This window comes from Salmo trutta, chromosome 8 (assembly GCF_901001165.1).
Source record: "Salmo trutta chromosome 8, fSalTru1.1, whole genome shotgun sequence".
NCBI classification, from domain to species: Eukaryota; Metazoa; Chordata; class Actinopteri; order Salmoniformes; family Salmonidae; genus Salmo; species Salmo trutta.
This window is the reverse complement of record NC_042964.1, coordinates 16,947,933-16,971,653: the sequence shown is the minus strand read 5'-3', so window position 1 is coordinate 16,971,653 and position 23,721 is coordinate 16,947,933. Positions and strand designations below refer to the sequence as shown.

General features: G+C 44.2%; 1 protein-coding gene across 2 annotated transcripts; it reads right to left on the bottom strand.

Annotated features, from left to right (window-relative positions):
- Positions 1-1,718: 1,718 nt before the first annotated feature.
- Positions 1,719-20,224, bottom strand: LOC115198301 (uncharacterized). Of its 2 annotated transcripts, XM_029760178.1 has the most exons (19): positions 20,137-20,187; positions 6,976-7,031; positions 6,767-6,856; positions 6,386-6,513; positions 6,026-6,169; positions 5,854-5,925; positions 5,581-5,757; positions 5,253-5,349; positions 4,828-5,051; positions 4,497-4,650; positions 4,200-4,411; positions 3,893-4,010; positions 3,514-3,719; positions 3,309-3,426; positions 3,041-3,210; positions 2,386-2,483; positions 2,161-2,276; positions 1,934-2,078; positions 1,719-1,812 (listed from the first exon to the last, which is right to left on the bottom strand). In XM_029760178.1, exons 1-19 carry the CDS (start codon positions 20,157-20,159, stop codon positions 1,806-1,808), a joined length of 2,355 nt encoding a protein of 784 aa, XP_029616038.1. In that variant the 5' UTR covers positions 20,160-20,187; the 3' UTR covers positions 1,719-1,805. The 2 variants fall into 2 exon arrangements, with proteins under 2 accessions (XP_029616038.1, XP_029616039.1); XM_029760179.1 differs by lacking the exons at positions 1,719-1,812; positions 1,934-2,078; positions 2,161-2,276; ... (13 more) ...; positions 6,767-6,856; positions 6,976-7,031 and adding exons at positions 14,956-15,029; positions 15,252-15,365; positions 15,499-15,581; ... (12 more) ...; positions 19,784-19,873; positions 19,995-20,050 and having other exon boundaries at positions 20,137-20,224.
- Positions 20,225-23,721: the final 3,497 nt, after the last annotated feature.

Below are 23,721 nucleotides of genomic sequence, written 5' to 3'. Positions count from 1 at the left end.
CAGCTCTGGTAGACATTCCTGCAGTCGTCATGCAAGTTGCACACTCCCTCATAACTTGAGACATGTGGCATTGTGTTGTGACAAAACTAAACATTTTAGAGTGGCCTTTTATTATCCCCAGGGGTTTAATCAGCTTTGACATACCACACCTGTCAGGTGGATGGATTATCTCAGCAAAGGAGAAGTGCTCACTAACATGTAAACACATGTGCACAAAACCAGAGAAATAAGCTTTGTGTGCATGGAAAGTTTCAGAGATCTTTTATTTCAGCTCATGAAACCACTTTACATTTTATTTTCATTGTTCAGTTACAGTCCCTATACCCACAATGTCTGACAAAGTGGGTAAACTGCCTACCCACTCAGCAGAGGCAATTTTACACAAACACATGCCAAACAAGTAATCTACATTAAATATAATATGAGTTCAATCAAAACATTGACAGCCTAGTTCATGAGCTGTCCATAAGTAAGGAGTTGAATGCTTGGACTCGTCCCCGATTATGCGACCGAACACTACCTTTCCTTACATTGTTATTAAGTAATTAAGCATTTGATTGCATTAGAAAATTGAACTTACAATTCCTGGATCTCTGAAAATGCCTACGGTCACATTTGTCTCACTTTGAGAAGAGTTCTCATGTGCACACAATTCCAAAAATAATGTATGCCTATGACATTGCAAAATCAAATGCTTCTAACCAAAAGTAAACTACAGGCCTATCATTGTTGGATGAGTATTGGTGTCTAGCTGTCTGGAGCAATTTGACCAGTCAAATGTGATAGTTGCTTTGATAATCAGACTATGCTGTGACTCAAGTAGCCTGTTGATGACACTTGCATCAACGAACAAGCTGGAACACCACCAACGTCAAAGATTTTAAATTGGCTGATGCGCTTCTACCAGGATATGACTTGTGCCACCTGTTGTAGTGCAATCTAGACCTATGCCACCATCTGATGGGACCAGTTACAATTTAGCATTTCAGTCACATGCAACTTGACACAGGCTAATGCATTGTGTAAGGCCAGAATTGGGGTGCCGGTTATTAACAGCCTTATAGCATCCAGGTACAATGTATATAACTTGACAGTGTATGAGCCATAATTCTAGGCATAGCCAATTGGTTAAACACTCATGACAAGTGAACTTCGACACATTCTAGCAACACCCTTTGAATTCACAGAAGACATTCAAACAAGAGCCTGTCATTGTTCTCTATAGAAAATGTGCTCAGCTATGCAGGCCATTTCAAGTGAATTACTAGAAAAAAAATACCATGTCTACAGAGGCTTTATACGTTATAGAATGATTAAGGGGGAATCTGTAGTTGAGCCATTCATTTTTAGAATATAACTTAATGCCTTGAGCTTTCTTTACTGAATTTCTAGTAACACTAGCCTCAACATGGTTAATTATTTTGATCTCACGGTCACACCTTGCTGCCAAAATGCAGTCTATGAATCCGAGTGCTTAAATTAGTCAAGCCCCATCCTGTAGCAGTTGACTAAAAGTGGCAGGGTGGCCATGGTTGGAACTGCTGATCACCCCTGAAAGGCCAACATGCATAGAAAGTGACTAAGATGAGTTATTGAAACATGTCGCGCACACACAGCATTTACCTAGCCAACTTAATGTATCCAAATAAAGTCCTCACTTGTGATACAATACCTGAACCTGGATGGAGCCACATCCCATACCAATCAGGACAAGGTAATGATTGTAAGAAAATATTTATTAAATACCAGACTAATTTTATTCAAAAATAACACCACAATCCCTCCCAATTCAGTCAGTGGTTTCATTAGTTCCTGTGGAGAGAATAAAATAAAGTTAGGCCTCATCTAGAAATATGACATGTAGAACAGACTTCTCCATCTCATACCATTGTATGGAAGGTGACTGGGGTCTGGGCCTAAGTGGTTAATTTACCGGTTGAAGACTTTGACATATTTAGCCCTAGGGTGGATGCCAGACATTTCCCTCCCAGGACTCAGGCCTGTGTCGGAAGTAGTTGTGGACGTCAATGGTCTTCTGGTGGTGGTTAAGGTAGTGGGTGGAAAGGTGGGCTGAAATGCTTTGATTGGACAGAGAGTTAGGTGTAAAAAGCTGTAGCAGTTTTACCACCCTCTTTAGCTGCACGACAACAGAGCACTTACTTTTTACAGGAACCCTAGTCAAGATGGTGCCAACTCCCGGAGAGTCTGCCTCAAACCGCCAATACGCAAACAGCTTGTATAGGTCACTCAGTGGATAGACACACCGCACTGTCACCCTAAAAAGAGAACTGAACATTAAAGCCACAAGTGCCTGTAGTGAGAGTTAATAACTAAGGTGAATATTTATTTAAACCAATGAGGCAGTAGATTAGTGAAGTCACGTACACAGAGGCAGTATGCCTGGTTTTGACTGGTTCTTTCAGAGATTGGATCGTGTGCTCAACGTTGATCTCATTTTCGTAGGTGACGTGCTGATGGTCAACCTGGAAGACAAGAGGACGTCACAAGCCTGAATGTAATTCAATGACAATCATTAAACTGTTGCAAGCCATGTCTAAAAACTAATGGTTGTTCCCTTGTCAGGCCTCATGAGAAATAGACACCTATCGGTCAAAGTCTGAATATTTAAAAATTCAGCCTTTATGCTGACGGATTGAGATGGAGGCTTGCTAATCTCATGGACCGATTCTGCGCATGAACCAATGACGGGATGGAATGCATTGATAACAGCAGTAGATCCGGTTTTTGTTTCTTGCAGATTGTTTGGCCGCATCAGGATTGGGGCGAAGGCAGTGCTTGAAGGATTGGGATGGTAAACATGTGAAATTAGGGGGACTTTAGCTGAGACGTCACACTAGAAGTGGCAATTTCTAAGACGTATGTACCCAGAACTAAGTTAAGCAGCTGACCAAATAAACAAAGTTTAGTTCTGGGTTACCAGATTAGACGCTGACTGGAACTTTTATTTGAAGTAGTCACTGGTAGGGCCAGTCACTTGATCCTTTTAATGATTAAAATGTTATGGGTTAGACAGTTATACCTGGACCCTGGTACCACAGGTGTGGAGTCCAAAGCTAAAGAGAACCTTGGTGTCATCCGTCTCTTGAGGCCTGCAGGTGGAGTCCAGGAGGAAGGTTCTGTTGGGTTCAGCTCCAGGGATGGCCAGAGTCACATCAGTAACCACTGTCAGCACCCCTTCAGTGGAACACACTAGAGAAAGTTGTTAGAGCTGGGCTAGAACAAAGTGACACCATAAACAGTTAGGCAATAAATTAAGCTGCAGGCAAAGTTGAGGCACTAGTAGTTACCTATGACCTCAGTAGTCTTGAAGAGACACGCTTTGGCCAAGGAACTCTTCACCTGCAAGGTCTTGGGAAGTCTTGAGTGAATTTCAAAAGAGCCATAGAACTGCTTCAAATTGATGTCCTGGAGAAAGTCAATTTTAAATCAATATAAACGCCTACTTTACCCAACGACAAGTCAGTTTAAGCACTTGACCAATGAGCATCTCACCTTGTAAGTGTAGCCAACAGAGAAGAGGGGCACTTCCAGGGTCAGACTCTTGCTGTCATTCTGCATGATGTAGCCCCGCTTGGCTGCCAGATTTGGGGTCAGAAGGTAAGGGCCAACACCCACCTCCCACAGGTAGTCAAATGGCTTATGGTCCATCTGGAAACTGATGCTTTTCTCATTGCAGACACCATTGAAGACCGGAGGAACTGGTGAAGAGAAGAACGGCCCAAAAGTGCCAAGATGACATCAGGGGTAAACAGTGGTAGGTCGCTGGGCTGAATCCACATTAGGCAGTGGTCAGAACCAGAAGGCTAGGAAGACCATCGTGAGAAATAACACTGCCAGCCCAGGTCTCTTAATAAAGTCCAATAAAACTTACAGATGTCATTGAACTGAGCCACAACTGAGGCCAGGTAGTAGTAGGGCTCCTCTTGAGGCAGGATGACCATAGTGTAGTTGATGTCCAATGAGAACTGAAGAAGCCCCTCTGTAGAGTACTATGGATATGAACACTCATTGAGAAACAAAATCTTACATCACCATACTAGGAGTGAACCTCAGGTCCCCAATAGCCATTGGACAAAGTTTGAGGAGAGGAACCTTGGATCTCCTCCAATGAGAAGTCATGAGGAAATGCTTAGAAACCACAGTAGTTCATTAAAGAGTAAATATAAATTGTTTTTTACCAGCTTGTGAACAACAGCATCCTCAAATGGCACCCTGAGAATGTAGGCATGTAAGGTACTATTGGGCTGGGGGACCATGGTTATGACGAGGCCACTTTTATTCGCCTCTAGTACGGTGAAGTTGTGGCCATTGAGCTTCACAGCCACCAAGTCAACATCGTAGGAGATGTTCCCCAGATACACAGTAAACACACGATCCTCAAGGACTGTTTCTGTGGTGGGAGAAGAACAGGGTCATTAGCAGTCATGATCATGGAGCTGAAGAGCCATTTCGGATTGGCTAGTAGAACTCCTTACGGTTCATGATGGAGAGGTGCTGGATCAGAACTGGGGTCTTCATGGGCCTGTGAAGGCGGAGTCTGGTCTCCACACCACAGTCATCAAGAAAGATTTGTTCATAGTAGAGACGGACCACATAGAACTCATGGTACATGTTATCCATCACAAAGCTCTGGAAGAGTTGAAACCATTATGAAGCATCTGCCATTAGGTTATATGGAACAAAGTAGAATATTCAAGGTGTACAGAGGACATGAGTGACTTAAGCCATTTGCAGCTTCTCAGCATCAGAATACAAGGTCAACTTCTGCATGTTAGTGGTCAGATGTGGGCCTAGTATGCTACTGACTTTCCTGTATCCTCCGGCAGCATTGAAGGGGATGCTGATCTGGATAGTGGTGTCACTGATGTCCAGGCTGTAGCCTCGCTCTGCTGTGATGGGCTCATCCAGGAGCTGCCCAGCCACCCCCATTGAGATCTTGCTGCTCTCCAACCCAGAGAGGACAGAGACCAGCGGGGACAGTAGAGTGGGGGTCTGCCAGACCAGCCGCACCCCATCATACATCCCTTTATCTGGATAGAGATAACAAGTGTTACGACCCAACGAGCAACTCTTCCTCTCCAACTGAGTGATCAAAACATCACTGATCTGAAATAACTTCATAGGTGAAAGTAGTATTTGCTGAATTTAGCCATCACTATTGCTTAAGACTATCCAGTCCCTTCAGGTCTGAGCCTTGATTATGTCGGGGCTGATATTTCCCTGGAACTTACTAGTGCTGCACGCAACAATCCAGTCCACCATCATTACCACCCATCTCTGCCTGGAGAACAGTATGGGATGGACCACCTCCACTAATGAGCCATTCACCTGGAATTAAAGAATGGATGAAGTGTCCTTGCCAACAGTACGAGAGGGGGCATTTCAGTAGTCCAAATAAGTGGCTTCCTTCCCATCCTGCATAACCAGTTTTGAAACGTTGAGCAATATAAGACCCTCTCGGAATAGAGCCGCCAGTCTAGGTAGTTAATGTCAAATTAAGCAAGCCTGAAGACACACCCAAGATGAGGAAGCCATTGAACTGGACATTAAAATCCTCACCGTGGAGACAGACCCCATGACAGACCGTGGTGTGTAGGATGAGCGGAACACCAGCCTCCCCTGGGTGAAGTGGAACACGTAGCCCAGCTCCCGAGCCTCTGAGAAGGACATGGGAATCAGCTGCTGCCCCTCCTGCTGGAACATCACCTGCCAGGTAGACGTGGCAGAGCTGTGGGCCTGATGGGGAACAAGAGACAGGGCATGCATGGTGGTATGGGGACAAACTGATGGAGCTCATCTAATTGAGAATTTGCCAAATAGCCTTAAGCTTACTGTAGCAAGGGCAGCAGTCCAGGCATCCGTTGTTGTACCATATAGACAGGACACGTCACTCCTCATTGACACCTACAGGGTAACATAACAGATCACTCTCCTATAAGAATACACAAGCCCACCTCCACCCCAAAGATCCCTGGATACACATTCTAGATCCATGCATCAGTACCTCCATATAGTTCTCCTCACAGCTGACTTCTCTGGGTGACCAGGGTAGAGGGAGGGAGCAGGTTGCATTCACAGTGTAGGTCATTTCCACTCCACTCGCAGCAGTTATGATCAAGTTAAAGCGTAAAGTAAACAGCTCATCGTCCTAAGACACAAAAAGCAAGACCTTCAACTGAGATACCTGGTAGCAATTTAACTAGAAAATATCTTTCAAAAGCCATTGCCATGGGCACAGATATCAATGCAATGTCTACTCCACATTGGTTCATTGGCATTTAATTGAAATGGAAATGTTGATTTATCCAGTGAGCCCATGGATTGTGGCTTTGACAAGACTACAATGCACAGAAAATATATGAACCTGGTTGTCAGTGTGGCAGGAGAAGTAGGAGGCTCTGAGCTCAGCATGGCCAGGCAGAGGGAGGATACTGAACATGTAGCCACACTCTGACCCATACTGCTTAGTGATGGGGTGAACACCATCAGCATCTAGTTGGGGGTAAAGGACTGGGTCAAATCAAATAATTTGAATATGCTCAAGTAGAAATCTAAATAAATATCTATTTCTTCTTAAGTGGTCAGACAGGCACAGCAAGAGACTGAAATATACTGCAGGGAGAGACTTCCTGTCAGCACCAACTACTAAACACTGGCCAAGACATGTTGAGATGCCAAGTTCATGAGCTGACCAAACCTGATTTTAGGCCCATTTGGCATCAGATAAGGTTAAAAGGCTACTTACCAACCGCTTCAAAGCGAGGTTCGTTCCCAGCGAATGAGAGTTGGGTTGTTACCAACAGGTATCGATCCCGACATGCAGTCTCAATGGCCCCTATATAGACACAAAGTGAGAATCTGAAGGGTGGAAGCTATATGATTCTGACCAACAATTCATACCAGTGTTCTATAGCTTGTATAAAAGGCTAATCTGACCCAATTTAAGTTTCTTACCTTTTGGAAGGTCAGAACATCTTACACTAGGCCATATAGACAGGAGTACAAATACCCTGTAAGTAAAACATAAGCACAGGTCAACATAGTGTGCCAGCATCAAAACACTTAATCAAAACATTTAAGGCCACCACCAAACTTACCCCAACCAAAACCCAAAAGCCATTGCTCCGTAGAAGTGTCTAACCCTAGCCAGGAACAGCTAGTAAACTACACCTGCTAGTTAACACAACATCAACTACCACGTGCTGACAGTATCCTAGACAAAACAACAGTTGATGAATAGCATGTTCTCTCTCTGGCACTTTTATATGGGGATGGTGCTGTGATTGAGGTAATTCATTAGCTAATTGGGTCACATGGTTGGCCAGCTTGCCAGAGCCTCAGGCGCAGCTAAATAGTCTGAAGTGGATTCCTCTCCTCATCTCCTCTCCTTCCCCCTTTCTTAGGATGTGTTTTCCATCTCCACTGAACAACAATATAAACAGATCATGTAAAGTGTTGGTTCCATGTTTCATGAGCAGAAATAAAAGATCCCAGACATTTTCCATTCACACAAAAGGCTTATTTCTATCAAACTTTGTGCACAAATTTGTTTACATCCCTGTTAGTGAGCATTTCTCCTTTGCCAAGATAATCCATCCACTTGACAGCTGTGGCATATCAAGAAGCTGATTAAACAGTATGATTATTACACAGGTGCACCTTGTGCTGGGGGCAATAAAAGGCCACTCTAAAATGTGTCACAAAACACAATGCCACAGATATCTCATGTTTTGAAGGAGTGCAATTGGCATGCTGACTGCAAGAATGTCCACCAGAGCTGTTGCCAGAGAATTGAATGTTCATTTCTCTACCATAAGCCACATCCATCCGGCCTCACAACCACAGACCACGTGTACGACGTGTGGACAATTGTTTTGCTGATGTTAACGTTGTGATCTGAGTGCCCATGGTGGCGTTGGGGTTATGGTATTGGCGGCATAAGCTACAGACAACAAACACAATTGCATTTTATCGATGGCAATTTGAATGCACAGAGATACCGTGACGAGATCCTGAGGCCCGTTGTAGTGCCATTTATCCACCGCCGTCACCTCCTGTTTCAACATAATAATGCACAGCCCCATGTCGCAAGGATCTGTGCACAATTCCTTGAAGCTGAAAATGTCCCAGTTCTTCCATGGCCTGCATACTCACCAGACATGTCACCCATTGAGCATGTGTGGGATGCTCTGTGTTCCAGTTCCCGCCAATATCCAGCAGCTTCGCACAGCCATTGAAGAGGGGTGGGACAACAGCCTGATCTTCTCTATGTGAAGGAAATATCGCGCTGCATGAGGCAAATGGTGGTCACACAAGATACTGACTGGTTTTCTGATCCACCCCCCTACTTTTTTTTTAAGGTATCTGTGACCAACTGATCCATATCTGTATTCCCAGTCATGTGAAACCCATAGATTAGGTCATAATTTATTTATTTTAATTGACTGATTTCCTGTAACTCAGTAAAATCTTTGTTGCATTTATATTTTCGTTCAGTATACATAGTCTATGATATATTTATACGTGTCATTTCATATTCACGGTACAGATTAATCCTTCACTATGGCTGCGTTTACACAGGCAGCCCAATTCTGATCTTTTTTCCACTAATTGGTCTTTTGACCGATCACAGATATTTTCACATCAGATCTTTTTCAAAGCTGATCTGATTTGTCAAAAAAATATCCAATTTGGGCTGCCTGTGTAAACGCAACCTTTTTGGTAAGTTTAGTGACCCAAGTTATATTTTCACTTGGCAATGGGCTCATTTTATGAAATACATTCAGTTGGGATTTTAACCAACTTCACAAATTTGCAAACATATTTTATTGGGCATTCAACAGAGCATCTTCCCTGTAGCAGAAATCAAAGCTCCCATCCCAACTATCGCCACACCCACATACTGCCCACTGCCCTGACCTCTGTTGGAGACTAGTGTATTAAATAGGCAGCAGAGGTTAGAGGGCAAAGGTTGAGTTGACAGGGTGCTCAATAGAGACAGTGACGGTGTCATTGGCAGGGTAGGGACACTGAATGGTCAGCCTGAAACAAAACACAATTGTTAAGAGAACTGAACATTTGAATGTTAGTGTGTAAATAGTGTGTGTGCGTGCATGCATGTGTGTTACCTGTAGGGAGAGTGTGGATGAGGCCCTCCCTCACCCTCCCTTTGGCAAATCAGACCATGACTATCTACCTGCTTCCTGTTAACAAACAAAATCTCAAAAACAGGAAGTACCAGTACCAGGAAGTACCACTTCACTCAGAGCAAAGCTCAATACAGAAGTGGTCCGTTGAAGCAAACACAAGGCTACAAGACTGTTTTTCTAGTACAGACTGGAATATGTTCTGGGATTCATCCAATAGCATCAAGGTGTTTGCCACATGTTATGAGAATTATGTTCTCAATGTTAACTTCAATTAAAATACTCAGTCTGCCACCCAGAATGTGTAAGATTCTTGTTGAATAACACAGACGGAGGCCCAGCTTACAAGAATCAGAAGTGTTTATTCACGAGGGCGCTCTGAAGTCCATGGTACAGAGACATCATTATATACCAGGCTCCGTATTTACGCACACACATACACACAAACATTAAGGCCCAGATCTCTTAACACTGTAGATCATTACCCAGCCGACAGTTTCATTCCTCTGAGATTAGGGAAACCTTGAGGGGGACTCCCTCTCATATCTTAAACCCTCAGAGTTCAAGCTAGGGCAGGTCAACCACAGTTTAACAGTCCTTAGTGTTTACTAAACACACAGACACATTCTTCTCTTATCCTAGTCCAACCTCGTTAGGCTTAACCCTTTAGTTACTCATTCTACATGCTATATAGACCATATCCCTAATAGTTAAGTCTCAGGGAAGAATTATTTAATCATTACATTCAAACATAAATCCCTTTACAATCCACCCCTAATGACTAAATAATACACTCTGATACATCGAACTCTATATGGAAACAAATGTTACATAAGACTAAACAAAACTAATACATGTATTTACATTCGATACACATCAATGATTGTCCCAGGCCTACATCCAACTCTAACTCTTCCGGTTAGGATTTTTATCATAATTGTCATGAAAGGAACAATCAATCTAAACATCGAAGATAGTCTCATCAAACATTGGCTCCTCGTAATTGAATGAATCCTCCACCAGGGTCGGCTGCATGCATTTGTCTTCCTACTGGTCTGACCTTGGGATCGGTCCGTATCTCACCGTCTGTTGCGTCATTGATCTCTCCAAAGTCCTATTAATCAAACCACTCACACAGGGAATCAAAAAACAACCATTCACCAATAACACTCATACAGGTGAAAACAGCCCATAACACAGTGATTCCAACATTTCTCCATTTCCCAAACATACTATCGAACCACCCTGTCAGGGAAGTCTCCACCCCAGAGTTCTCTGCTAACTTATTTGCCAATGTGGTTAAACCAGCCAGGGCCTTGGTCACTGATCCATCTGGAGCTTTGTTATTTGGGATGAAAGTACAGCACATTGACCCGAATATCACACACACACACACACACACACACACCCCTTCTCAGCCAGTAACATATCCAATGCTATTCTATTCTGCCAAGCCATCAAACTAGTGGCCTCCATCTGTTCTGCTAATCCTTTTATCGCATGTCTAGTATAGTTGATGAAGCGCTGTTGATTATAATAGATATCATTTATCCAATCCACATTCTTATTTAAGGTGGACCACCAGAAAACGCTTGATTCTAACCCTGCTAATATTTGGTTTCTTGCTTTAAATTCATCTGGCACCCCTCGTGGAACCCCAATAATATCAATGAATACTCTATCGTCGAAGGACCCTGACGGAGCACTCCAATCTCTCTTCTACCTTGCTCTAGGTCTTTGTGTTGAATAAGGGTGAAAGGCATGCCTAACTGTACTAATGCACCAATACCTGTCCAATTCACAGGTTAATTTGGCCACAGTTTCACTCCCCCACACAACCACCAGACATCAGCTCTTGGCTTCTCAATCTTACTGAAGTCCTCGGATCTCAACCATCCTGTCAGATCCCTCAGTCTCATCAGTAGTAACATTTTCAGTCCTGTTACATCTTGCCACCTCCCCCACGTCTCTCCCATGATTATTGTACCGGCCAAACAGTAATAGTCTCCTCCTGCCACTACGAAGGGGGGAAGCCTAGATCTTATAGGCACATAGCTGTGTACTGATCTACATTATCTGTATCCCTATCATTGTCAGGCTTTCCTGCTTTCAGGAAAAGCTTTACCATACACGCTACCCCTCTAGGTGAAGTAGTTCCCTCAAGTGGGAATGGTGTAGTCGTTAATTGGGGTTTGGCTGTTCCACAGGCATAACCTTCTTCCTTAGCCATAGACCTTGCTGTATATTGGATCCACTCCATCCATAAATTTATATCCGCGAACCCTGTTTCTACCTCTATAACTTCGTTAAAAGTACCACGTAAATCGCCAAATTTATAAAATACTTCATTCAACTCCTTTCAACTAAAAAACACATGTCGGTGGGTACTACTCTATCGCAATCACCTATCCGCTCATTATAATCCATTAGATTTAGGTAACTGTCTCTTCCTTGATTCAGTTATTTAAATACAACTCCCATTCTCTATATGTCCTCGCAGCAGGCCATTTAGACAGACAACAGACAACGTACTTTATCGAATTCGCCTCGCTATTATTTTGAATGCATTCGTCTTTCAATTTAAACTAAAGAAGCTATCAAAATGTTCAGTTTATATCTTAAAACACTAACAACCGTAGTTCTTTGAAAAGGCTGGTCATGACACACAACACCATCATCCTAGACACCCAGAACCCACTCCAATTTTCATATTGCCCCAACAGTTCCACAGATTACGCAATCTCAAATGCACTTCACAATGCCCTCTCCAACCTGGACAACAGGAGAAATAACTGTGAGAATGCTGTTCATAGACTACCATTCATAGACTGATGGGCCAGCCCCAGGTGGTGAGGGTAGGCAACAACATCTCTGCCACGCTCTGTTGGTGGGCAAAAGCAGTCTTGGCTCTGGGGAGAGAGGAACCTGCCAGTAACCACTGCAGAGGTCTAGTGAGGAGAGCTAGGAGGACATCCTAACCAGGTTCAGTGACTCATCGATACATAATATAGGGTATGACTCCTTCCTGGTTACCGCATTCAGCCGCCTGTAGTCTGCACAAAACCTCAGCTTATCCCGCTTCTTAGGAATCATGACTATTGGTGCCGCCCAGGGGCTGCCTGAGGGCTCAATGAAGTCTGCCCACTGCATCTCCAATGGCCTTGTCTGCTGCCTCCTGGTGTGCCAGTGGGATATGGCTGGGATGCGTCTTGACGTGCCGAGCTTCCCCTCGTGCTGCACCAGAATCTGACCCACCTCTTCACTCAGAGCAAAGCTGTCTCTGAATTCCAACAGCAACAGCTGTTCCTGCTGCTCGGGGTCAAGTCCATCACAGTTCCTCTCCCATCTCTCTCTCACTGCGGACAGTGTCCTCTCCTCTCCCATCTGGGGTGGCACAGGCTCACGGAGGGACGTTTCACGGAGGTAGCTGGGGAAAGTAACACACAGATGGGGGAGGGGGGGCTGTGCGGAGGTGCACAGTTGTGGGCTTGAACCGAGTCCAACCTGGTACAATGTCCGGCCTCACCGGGGTTACTGTGGACTCAGTGTCCACCAGGGCAGGGCACCCCCTCCACAGTGACAGCGAAGTGACAAAAGTCCCCAACACAGGTCCGGCCCACCACAACAACAGGCTCCAGGATCCTCATGCAGTCGTCTACTTCTGGGGAGGTGGAGCCTGGCGATGGTGGGGTTTTGGAAAGAGCCAGGGGTCGGCGCCGCCCCATCTATGCGGACCCCAAGCAATTTCCCTGAGCTCTGTGGGACATGGGGTAATCCCTGCGCAGATGGCCTGGCTGGCCACACCCCCAGCAGACCATGTGGCCAGAGCGTGTGCTGCATGCTGTCTGTAGTGCAATAGAAAAATGTCGTTATCGACACGCCCCCACTGAAGCTCCAGCCCACACAATCTCCCTCTCCAAAGTAATCTTCAAGGCTTTCTGTAATGAATCAAACACGACAGTGTCTAGGGTTTACCGAGAATGGTGCAACACCCCAAAATGTTTTATTCAGCTGCAGTCCTGTAGGCAAAAGGGTGGGGAATGGAATCATTTAAAAAAATTCAGGGGGGGGGGGGGGGTGTCTTGGTTGAGGGGCAGCTCTCGGGTAGTCTATGGGAGGGGGTGGATCTTCGGGGCTGGTGACCTTGCAGTTGGGAGCTTGGGCCGGTAGCTGATGGGGACCCGAACCAGCAACCCGTTTCTTGGCCTTGTGGGAGATCTGTCAACGTGCCCTTGATTAGGGCGTTGACCCTGGTTGCTTCTGTGGGTCACTCTGGAAGACGGCTAATGTGATGATGTTGAGCAGCTTCACTGCAAGTAGATATCATTTTTTTGAATATTACAACATAAATAATTGAAAAAAATTGTGCAAGCTAATATGCAGGCCACAAACTGGCAAATAACGGTGCAGTACAAAAGTGGTGTGCAAAATGGCATCTCGGAATGCACAACTCATCGGTGCGTGTCAACGATGGGCTATTGCAGACGACCACACCGGGTTCCACTCATCAGCTAAAATCGAGAAGAACTGGCTCCAGTGGGCATGCAATCACCAACACTGTACAATTGAGGAGCAGAAAAACATTGCCTGGTCTGACAAATCTAAGTTCCATCATGACAGCAGAGTCCCGATTTGGCTTAAGTAGCATGAGTCAATGGCCCCATCCTGTGTTGACAAGTGGTGTAATGGATGTTTTCCTGGCACACGTTAGGTCCAACACCGTTCACCTGATGACCGGGGTCAGCCTGCAGGCGCCCAGCCTGCCACGAGTCACTAGAGTGCTATGAGCCAAGTCAAGCCCGCCCGGCCAAACCCTCCCCCGGGCGATGCTGGGCCAATTGTGTGCAACCCTATGGGACTCCCAATCACGATCAAACCCAGGTCTGTAGTAGCACCTTAGATGACCACCACACAGGAGGCCCCTTTAGCGGGCTCGTTTGCATCCATGTCCTGTTCCTTGTAAGAGGTAGATTAGCCTTTAGCCCAGCACTGATATTGTCTGTAATCCATGGTTTATTTTGGATACGTTCGTAGTCACGCCAAGAATCAGACAGTATCAACGTCACCGTCAGTCCGCCCACTGGAATCCACCTAGCAGACTTGAGCCCTGATGCCCTTGCTTCCGCCAGATCCGATGTCCATCCACAAGCATTCCTGTGATCCTCCACTCAGGCCACCTTGAAGCATTGTCCCTTTTCACTGCTAGGCTAATCCACATTGCCAGCCACCATTGTCCACTAGTGCAATTTGTTTACTTGCACACCAATGTAATGAGCAAAATGTCCACAAGTTGAAAATGAATGACAACCTGTTATTTAACCTGAATGCACAGGCTACTGTAACCCACAAACACCCTAAAGAAACAGCACTGTCAGGACTAGAGATAAAAGAATAGCCTAGTTATAACTTGCAGTGCCCCTCGTCAGATTTACATCTACCCCAGTTTAGGTTGGTACCATAAGAGTCCTGTTAGAAGTTGAATGGTGGGGTGCACACCTGTTTAATTGCCTCTTAAAGCAACATGTTTTTACAGGGGCAGTGATCAATTCATTTCATTACCATTTCTGTAATGTAGGATCTTTGAGACACTTTACATAAGTAGTAGTCTTCCAGTTCATTCAAACACAACACATTTTACCAGTCCACTTCAACCCCATTTCCACTGGCACTTAAAGGGCCAAATAGCTTGCTCCCTGGGTTGACTTTAAAGTGTTAACCAATTAGTATTCACTTGGATATAATCCCCAAACTGAAGCCACATCCCATCCCCATCAGGACAAGCTACAGAGATTTGCAAAATTATATTTATTAAGACATTTACACTCAATACTCTTAACAGCATTCACTCCAATTCATTAGTTCCTACAGAGAGAGGAAAAAAAGGTTGGGTCAGTTTGAAGTGTAACAGCATACTAGTCAGTCATAAAATTGTGTTGTGTGACTGGTGTGGGCCTAATAGTTCATTTGCCAGTTTAGGATGGCTGGCAGGCATTTCTCCCAGGGGTCACTCCTGTTTTGGAGGGTGAAGGTATAATGGTGGGCTGAAATAATTTGTGGACAGAGTCAGGCGTATTGAACACTTACTTTACAGGAACTCTAGTCAAGATGGTGCCAAATCCTGGTGAGTCTGCTTCAAACCGCCGATACGCAAACAGCTTGTATAAACCACTCAGTGGATAGACACACCGCACTGTCACCCTAACGAGAGAACAATTGTACATTAAAGCCACAAGTGCCTGTAGTGAGAGGTAATGACTGATGTGTATTGTACATTTGTTTCAATAAATGAGACAGTAAATTGTTAGTGAAGTCATGTACAAAGGCAGTATACCTGGTTGAGACTGGTGCTTCCACAGATTGGCTCGTGTGCTCAATGGTAATCTCATTTTCGTAGGTAAGGTGCTGGTAATCAAACTGCACAAGAAGTCAAAACAAACCCCAATTTAATAATTCAACCATTAACCTGTTGAAAGCCATGTCTTAAAGCTTACGGTTGTTTCCTTGTCAAGCCTCATGAGAAATCAAGACAGTATAAATCTGAATATTAATTTAAATAGTCAGCCTGTATGCTGAAAGTTCTTGAGTTAAAGCAGAGTTTCCCCAAACTCTGTCCTGGGGCACAATTTTCCCTGGCATTACAGATTCAAATACCAACTCAGCAAGCTTTGAATCAGCTGTGTAGCACGTATTTTATTTTTTAACCTAAGTACCAAGGGCCCTAGAATAAAGTTGGGGTACACCGAGTTAAAGGCACACTAACCACTTGGACCAATTCTACAGCTACAGGATAACTTGATGCGGTTATTCTGGTGTTCAGATTAGGATATGGGGCAAGGTGAGTGCTTAAACAAGTAAAAAAATAAAATAAAAAAAAAGGTAAATTAGGGGGGGATTCAGCTGAGTCCTTTGGCAAGAGTGGAGGCTTCAAACCAAAAATCCCAATTTCTAACACTTATGAGCCAGAACTAAAACCCGCAGCTGACCAATTTAGCAAGATTTTAGTTATGGGTTAAGATGGATGACCACTAGAACTTTAATTTTAAATACCCATCACTGGCAGAGCCAGTCACCTGATTGCATTTATGATTCTAATTCTATAGGTTGGACAGTGCTATACCTGGACCCTGGTTCCACAGGTGTCAAGTCTAAAGCTAAAGAGAACCCTAGTGTCATCCATCGCTTGGGGCATGCAGGTGGAGTCCAGGAGGGAGGTTCTGCTGGGTTCAGATCCAGGGATGGCCAAAGTCATAGACACCACTGTCATCACACCTTCAGTGGAACACACTGGAGAGAGGAAGGCCTGTTAGTGCTGATCAATCCTATAAAAGCGTCCCCAGGCAAAAGCAATCAAAGCTGCAGGTCATTATGTGACACCCAAGTATTTACCTATGACCTCAGTAGTCTGGAAGAGACAAGCTTTGGCCAAGGAACTCTTGACCGCCAAGGTCTTGGGAAGTCTTGAGAGAATTTCAAATGTGCCACGGAACTGCCTCAAATTGATGTCCTGAAATAAAAATAGACAGGTACATTTTAGGTCCATATAACTCCTACTTTACCCAACAAGTTAGTTTAAGTGCTTGACCAATGAGCATCTCACCTTATAAGTGAAGCCAACAGAGAAGAGGGGCACTTCCAGGGTCAGACGCTTGCTGTCATTGCGCATGACATAGCCTCGCTTGGCTGCCAGATTTGGGGTCAGACGGTAAGGGCCAACACCCACCTCCCACAGGTAGTCAAATGGCTTATGGTCCATCTGGAAACTGATGCTTTTCTCGTTGCAGACACCTTTGAAGACCGGAGGAACTGAAGAAAAGGCAGGCCAAATAGTTTAGTGAAAAGTGCCAAAATGACGTTGGGGTAAACATGGGGAGGTGTATAGCGGTTGGTTGCTGGGCTGCGTCGTCTGAACCAGAAGACTAGGAATACCATTGTGCAGCGCAGGTCTCTTATAGTTGAAGTCAACTTACAGACATCATTGAACTGAGCCACGACTGAGGCCAGGTAGAAGTAGGGCTCCTCCTGAGGCAGGATGACCAAAGTGTAGTTGATGTCTAACGAGTACTCGAGAAGCCCCTCTGTAGGGTACTATGGACAGGAACACAACACTCAAGAAATAGTACAAAAGGCTTCAATTCACCTCTTAAAACAGTTGGAGAATATTGAGGCGAGGAACCCCTCTTCTCCAATGTTAAGGAAACGCCAAGAGACCACATTAGCTAATATCATTGCATCTTTACCAGCTTGTGAATAACGGCATCAAATGGCACCCTGAGAATGTAGGCATGTAGGGTACTATTGGGCTGGGGGACCATGGTTATGACGAGGCCACTTTTATTCGCCTCTAGTATGGTGAAGTTGTGGCCATTGAGCTTCACAGCCACCAGGTCAACATCGTAGGAGAGGTTCCCCAGGTACACAGTAAACACACGATCCTCAAGGACTGTTTCTGTGGTGGGAGAAGGACAGGGTCATTAGCAACCATGACCATGGAGCTGAAGAGCCACTTCGGATTGGCTAGTAGAACTCCTTACGGTTAATGATGGAGAGGTGCTGGATCAGAAGTGATGTGTTCATGGGCCTGTGGAGGCGGAGTCTGGTCTCCACACCGTCATCCATGAAGGTTTGTTCATAGTAGAGACGGACCACATAGAACTCATGGTACATGTTGTTCATCACAAAGCTCTGGAAGAGATGAAACCGTTATGAAGCATCTGCCATTAGGTTATATGGTACAACGTAGAATATTCAAGGTGTACAGAGGACATGAGTGATTGAAGCTTCTCGGCATCAGAATACAAGGTAAACTTCTGCATGTTAATGGTCAGATGTGGGCCTAGTATGCTACTGACTTTTCTGTATCCTCCGGCAGCGTTGAAGGGGATGCTGATCTGGACGGTGGTGTCACTGATGTCCAGGCTGTAGCCTCGCTCTGCTGTGATGGGCTCATCCAGGAGCTGCCCATCCACCCCCATTGAGATATTGCTGCTCTCCAACCCAAAGAGGCCAGAGACCAGCGGGGACAGCAGAGTGGGGGTCTGCCAGACCAGCCCAGCCCCATCATACATTCCTTCATCTGGAAAGAGGTTATACATAGATGCGTTAAGACTGATGCACACTTCCTGGTTTAGGGATCAATCAGTGCAGTGATCTGGCATTACTTTATAGGTGAAAATAGTCACTAGATTGAACCATCACTATTGCTTTAGCCCATCCAGTCCTCTGAACCTTGAATGGTAAGGGCTGATATGTCACAAACTTACCAGTGCTGCAAGCAACCACCAAGTCCACCATGATGACCACCCATCTCTGCCTGGAGACCAGTATTGGATAGACCATCTCAACCAACATACCATTCACCTGGAATTAGATAATGATTTTGTACCTTCTAACAATACAGTATGAAGATAACTGAAAATCTATGTAAATAAGTATAGTATTCCAGCCTAAACAAGTTAAAATATAAGAGATCCTACAGGAAAGCATGACCCCACACATCAAGGCATTTCATGTAATTTGAGATGGGAAAGCCTCACCACAATTTAGATATACCCAAGATAACTGCAGCCATTTAAATCCTCACCATGGTGACAGATCCCATGACAGAACCTGGCGTGTAGGGTGAACGGAACACCAGCCTCCCCTGGGTGAGGTAGAATACATAGCCCAGCTCCCGAGCCTCTGAGAGGGACATGGGAGTCAGCTGCTGCCCCTCCTGCTGGAACGTCACCTGCCAGGTAGACGTGGCAGAGCTGTGGGCCTGATGGGGGAACAAGAGACAGGGCATGCATGGTGGAGCTCATCTAATTGAGAATTTGCCAAATAGCCTTTAGCTTACTGTAGCAAGGGCAGCAGTCCAGTTATCTGCTTCAGTACCAGGTAGACCAGACACATCACCCCTCACTGACACCTACAGGGGAACATAGCAGACCATACTCCTATAAAAAGGTTAAGGATAGTCTAGGCCAGCATCGGCACAAATATAACCCTGGATGCACAGTCTAGAGCCATGTATTAGTACCTCCATATAGTTCTCTTCACAGCTGACTTCTCTGGGGGACCAGGGTAGAGGGAGAGAGCAGTTTGCATTCACAGTGTAGGTGGTTTCCACTCCCTTCGCATCAATTGTGATCAAGTTAAAGCTAAAAGTGAACACCTCATCATCCTAAAATACAAAAAGACAAGACCTTAAATGTAAGATATGCAAAAAGTGTTAAAAATCCTTCGAGCTTTGAAAAGACAAAACATGTGGTGATTAGAACCTGGTTGTCAGTGTGGCAGGAGAAGTAGGAAGCTCTGAGCTCAGCATGGCCAGACAGACGGAGGATACTGAACATGTAGCCACACTCTGACCCATACTGCTTAGTGATGGGGTGAACACCATCAGCATCTAGATGGAGAAAAGGATTTGAATATGTTCAAGTCATTAAGTTGAAAAAATATTTCTTCCTAAGTGGTCCAACAGCACAGTGAAAGACTGAAATATACTGCAGGGAGAGACTTCTGTCAGCACCAGCTACCAAACACTGGCCAAGACATGTTGAGATGCCAAGTTCATGAGCTGACCAAACCTGATTTCAGGCCCATTTGGCATCAGATAAGGTTAAAAGGCTACTTACCAACCGCTTCAAAGCGAGGTTCGTTCCCAGCGAATGAGAGTTGTGTTGTTACCAACAGGTATCGATCCCGACATGCAGTCTCAATGGCCCCTATATAGACACACAAGGTGAGAATCTGAAGGGTGGAAGCTATATGATTCTGACCAACAATTCATACCAGTGTTCTATAGCTTGTATAAAAGGATAATCTGACCCAATTTAAGTTTCTTACCTCTTGGAAGGTCAGAACATCTTACACTAGGCCATATACACAGGAGTACAAATACTCTGTAAGTAAAACATAAGCACAGGTCAACATAGTGTGCCAGTGTCAAAACACTTACAAAGACATTTATGCCCATCACCAAACTTACCCGAACCAAAACACAAAAGCCATTGAGCAGTAGAAGTGTCTAACCCTAGCCAGGAACAGCTAGTCAACTACACCTGCTAACTAACCCACGCTAACATAAACCATGTGCTTGCACTATCCTGGACAAAACAGCAGTTGATGAGTGGCACCTTCTCTCGCTGGCACTTGTATATAGGAGTGGTGCAATGCTTGACCAATTGCAAGCTTTCTGGAGTTAATGTGCAGGTAATTCATCTGATAATTGGGTCACATGGTTAAGGGTGCATCTCAATAGTCTAAAGTGGATTCCTCTCCTCATCTCCTCTCATTCCCCGTCTTAGGACATGTTTTCCATCTCCATCGTCTGTAATTTATATTTATACATATCATTTCATGTTCTTGGTACAGATAAATCCTTGACTTTGGGGAATCAGCTTAGTGAACAAGTCCAGTGTTATATTTTCACTTGGCAATGGGCTCATTATATGAAAAACATTAAGTAGGGATTTTAAGAAACTTCACAGATTTGCAAACATGCTTATATTTTTTAATGGGCATTCTACAGAACATCTTCACTGTAGCACACCCACCACTGCCACATACTGCCCTGACCTCTGTTGGAGGCCTCTCTTTGAGTGCATTTCAGTGAATGTCAAACCACCTCCTCACCCCTACCAACTCGCTCTGAGGGCCCTCCAGTGTCACGCAAACTCACAAAGGTGACTTCCAGAGAGTGCTGAGTGGATCAATAAATCTATCAACTTCGGGACACACTCCTGACTTGAATGATGCAATTAATGTTCCACATTTATATAATAAAACCAGCATGAAATTAAAATGAATAAATCCCCGTTGTTTTACAAAATATAAACATCAGTAACAGTTAAACATTAATTGGGGATGTATTTCGATGGCAGGGTATCGACACTGGATTGTCGGCCAGAAATAAACTAAATAGTTTATAGAAATATACATTTGAATAGTGGGAAAAGAGAGAGTGTGTGTGTGTGTTTACCTGTAAGGGGAGTCTCTTGGCGGTACTGCACCTGGTTCTCATACACTAGGGAATGTCCCTCAACCTAGGTGAGGTAGAACATGTATGATCGAGTTAACACATAACATGTAACATGATGAATCATAGGGCTGTAACAATTCAGCCATACGCATCGTTCCCGATTCAAATGTTTAAGATACGACTGCATCCCCAACGATATGACCCCAACGTTAAAAATAAACGTGTGAATCAGCGATTTGTATCATATTGCTTTATTTCTACCTTCCGAAAATACCTCATATTTTGTGACAACTGATGCACCTCTACTTCAGTGACGAACAAAGCATGTAACTGTGTTGACAGTCATTGATTTACAAGTCATTTTGCAATCCGAACAATCCCAGGCAATATCAGTAGCCTAGTCAAACCATTCTCTAAAACGTATCATTCCTCTATCGTATCACATGTATTTACTAGTTACATATTGTATTTAAATGTCTTGAAAGGGAAATATGCACATCCCTAATGAATCAACATGTGTTAGCACACCAAGGTTATTATAGTAAACTAAAACTGAAACTAAAACTAATCGTGAAAAAATGATGGGGGGGGTAAAGTCGAACGGGGTTTCCAATGGGGTTTTCAAGCTCCAAATTAAGATTTACTTTATAATGGAAAGGTAGACTCAGTGAGATGACGTTGCCATGAGCAGCACCACAGAATTTGGGTGCGTTTGAGTGGTAAAGCAACCTACTGTAGACGAAAGTCGAGGAGTGAATTCGGGGGAGGTGCATTTGCAACTGACGACAGTTAGACACTAATGTGGTTTTCCAACAGCAAGGCTCAGATCAACATGGCAGTATTGCCACTGTTTATAAAATGTTTTCTTTATAGAGTTTGAAATAAACATGTATCCAACCCCCATATCACACACTCACAAACTGAAATCATAATATAAAATTGCGTGTACACATTTTACAATCAATTAGTGAGAGCCTCAAATATCACATTTATTTATCTACTGTACACATAAATCACAACAAATTGGTTCCTGTTTCAGTCATGTCTTTGGTCACGTTCACGTGGGTCCATCAAAAACACCCTAATGATTGGTTGACAATAAAGCCTCCAACAATGCAGGCAATGGCTGCAGAATGAAGTTGGTGAAGAGCAACTACAGAAACTTGTAGTCAACTGCAGTCAAAACTTCATGACCTTTGATCACGCCATTTTTATTCCCAGAATGCAAAACACTTTGAAAGGCGGTGACCAACGATGGTCACAGACTTTCGCATTTATGCAAGATTTTGTTCTCACAGTCACACAGAGGCTGCAGTCCTTACACATAATTTTTACCCCCTCAGCCCTTGCGCTAGCCACTTTCCCTCAGTGGAATCTCTGTCGAAACCGGATGCAGTTTGATTGTCATCTTAAGTGGAGGTCCAATTCACTTACGTTGCCTGCCTCGGCCTTCGATTTAGCTTGAGGGAGCGAGTGAACAACTTTGGTCACTTGCGGGGTTGATATGACCCACAATTCAATGCGAACTGTAGCCACATCAAACTCTGGTGGCCGCGAAGTGTTGAATTTAATCAACATGTCTGCAATTTCGGCACGTCAGAAAAAAGTGTGAAGCTAGCCTGCTAAAAAATAGACATTGATTTTAACGTTGGCAAATTGTCTTAGTCTCGTAGTGAGGAACCTATAAAACATAGCTAGATTCATAAACATATTTTGGAGAATTCTGACATTTATTGGAATAGATGACCAAACTATAAAACTAGCTAGCCAGCAGTGGAGGCTCCTCAAAGGAGAAAGGGGAGGACCATCCTCCTCTGTGGATTTCATAAAAATTAAATGTTTAAAACATTTAAAAAGTGATCCCTTTTATTTAAAACTATACTAAATATAATCACATGTCACCAAACAATTGACTACAACACACTATTTTGCAAAGAAGGTCTACAGTAGCCTCAACAGCACTCTGTAGGGTACGACCATGGAGTAGCAGAACAGCTAGCTTCCTTCCTCCTCTGGGTACATTGACTTCAATACAAAACCTAGGAGGCTCATGGTTCTCACCCCCTTCCATAGACTTACAGAGTAATTATGACAACTTCCAGAGGACGTCCTCCAGCCTATCAGAGCTCTTGCAGCATGAACTGAACAACATGAAATGTTGTCCACCCAATCAAAGGATCAGAGAATTAATCTAGTACTAAAAGCATAAGCTACAGCTAGCTAGCATTGCAGTGTATAAAATGTGGTGAGTAGTTGACTCAAAGAGAGAGAAAGACAATAGTTGAACAGTTTTGAACAAATGAATTTCTTCCAAAATGAAGGAGAAGCAAGAGAGAAATAGAGAGCTTTGTATTTTTTTTCAGTTTCAGTTTCACTTACTTAGCTAGAAAATGCAGCTAGCTAGTTTAGCCTACTGAAACACCCTGCTCAAACAAAGGGATGCTATGTTAGCTAGCTGCCTATGACTATCCAACACAACACTGGAACTTTTCCAAGTCAAGGTAAGCTTTTGGTATTACTAATTTATTGCCATCGGGGCCCACCGGTGTAACTGCTTACTGACTGTACACTACACTAACGTTACTCCATGAT

Excerpts from the sequence above, each read along its gene's own strand:
- LOC115198301 (XM_029760178.1), bottom strand. The coding sequence starts at position 20,159 with ATGGCTTTTGTGTTTTGGTTCGG. Across the intron at positions 5,758-5,853 it reads GGACTGCTGCCCTTGCTACA|GCCCACAGCTCTGCCACGTC; the intron begins GTAAGCTTAAGG and ends GTTCCCCATCAG. Across the intron at positions 5,350-5,580 it reads TCATGGGGTCTGTCTCCACG|GTGAATGGCTCATTAGTGGA; the intron begins GTGAGGATTTTA and ends CTTTAATTCCAG.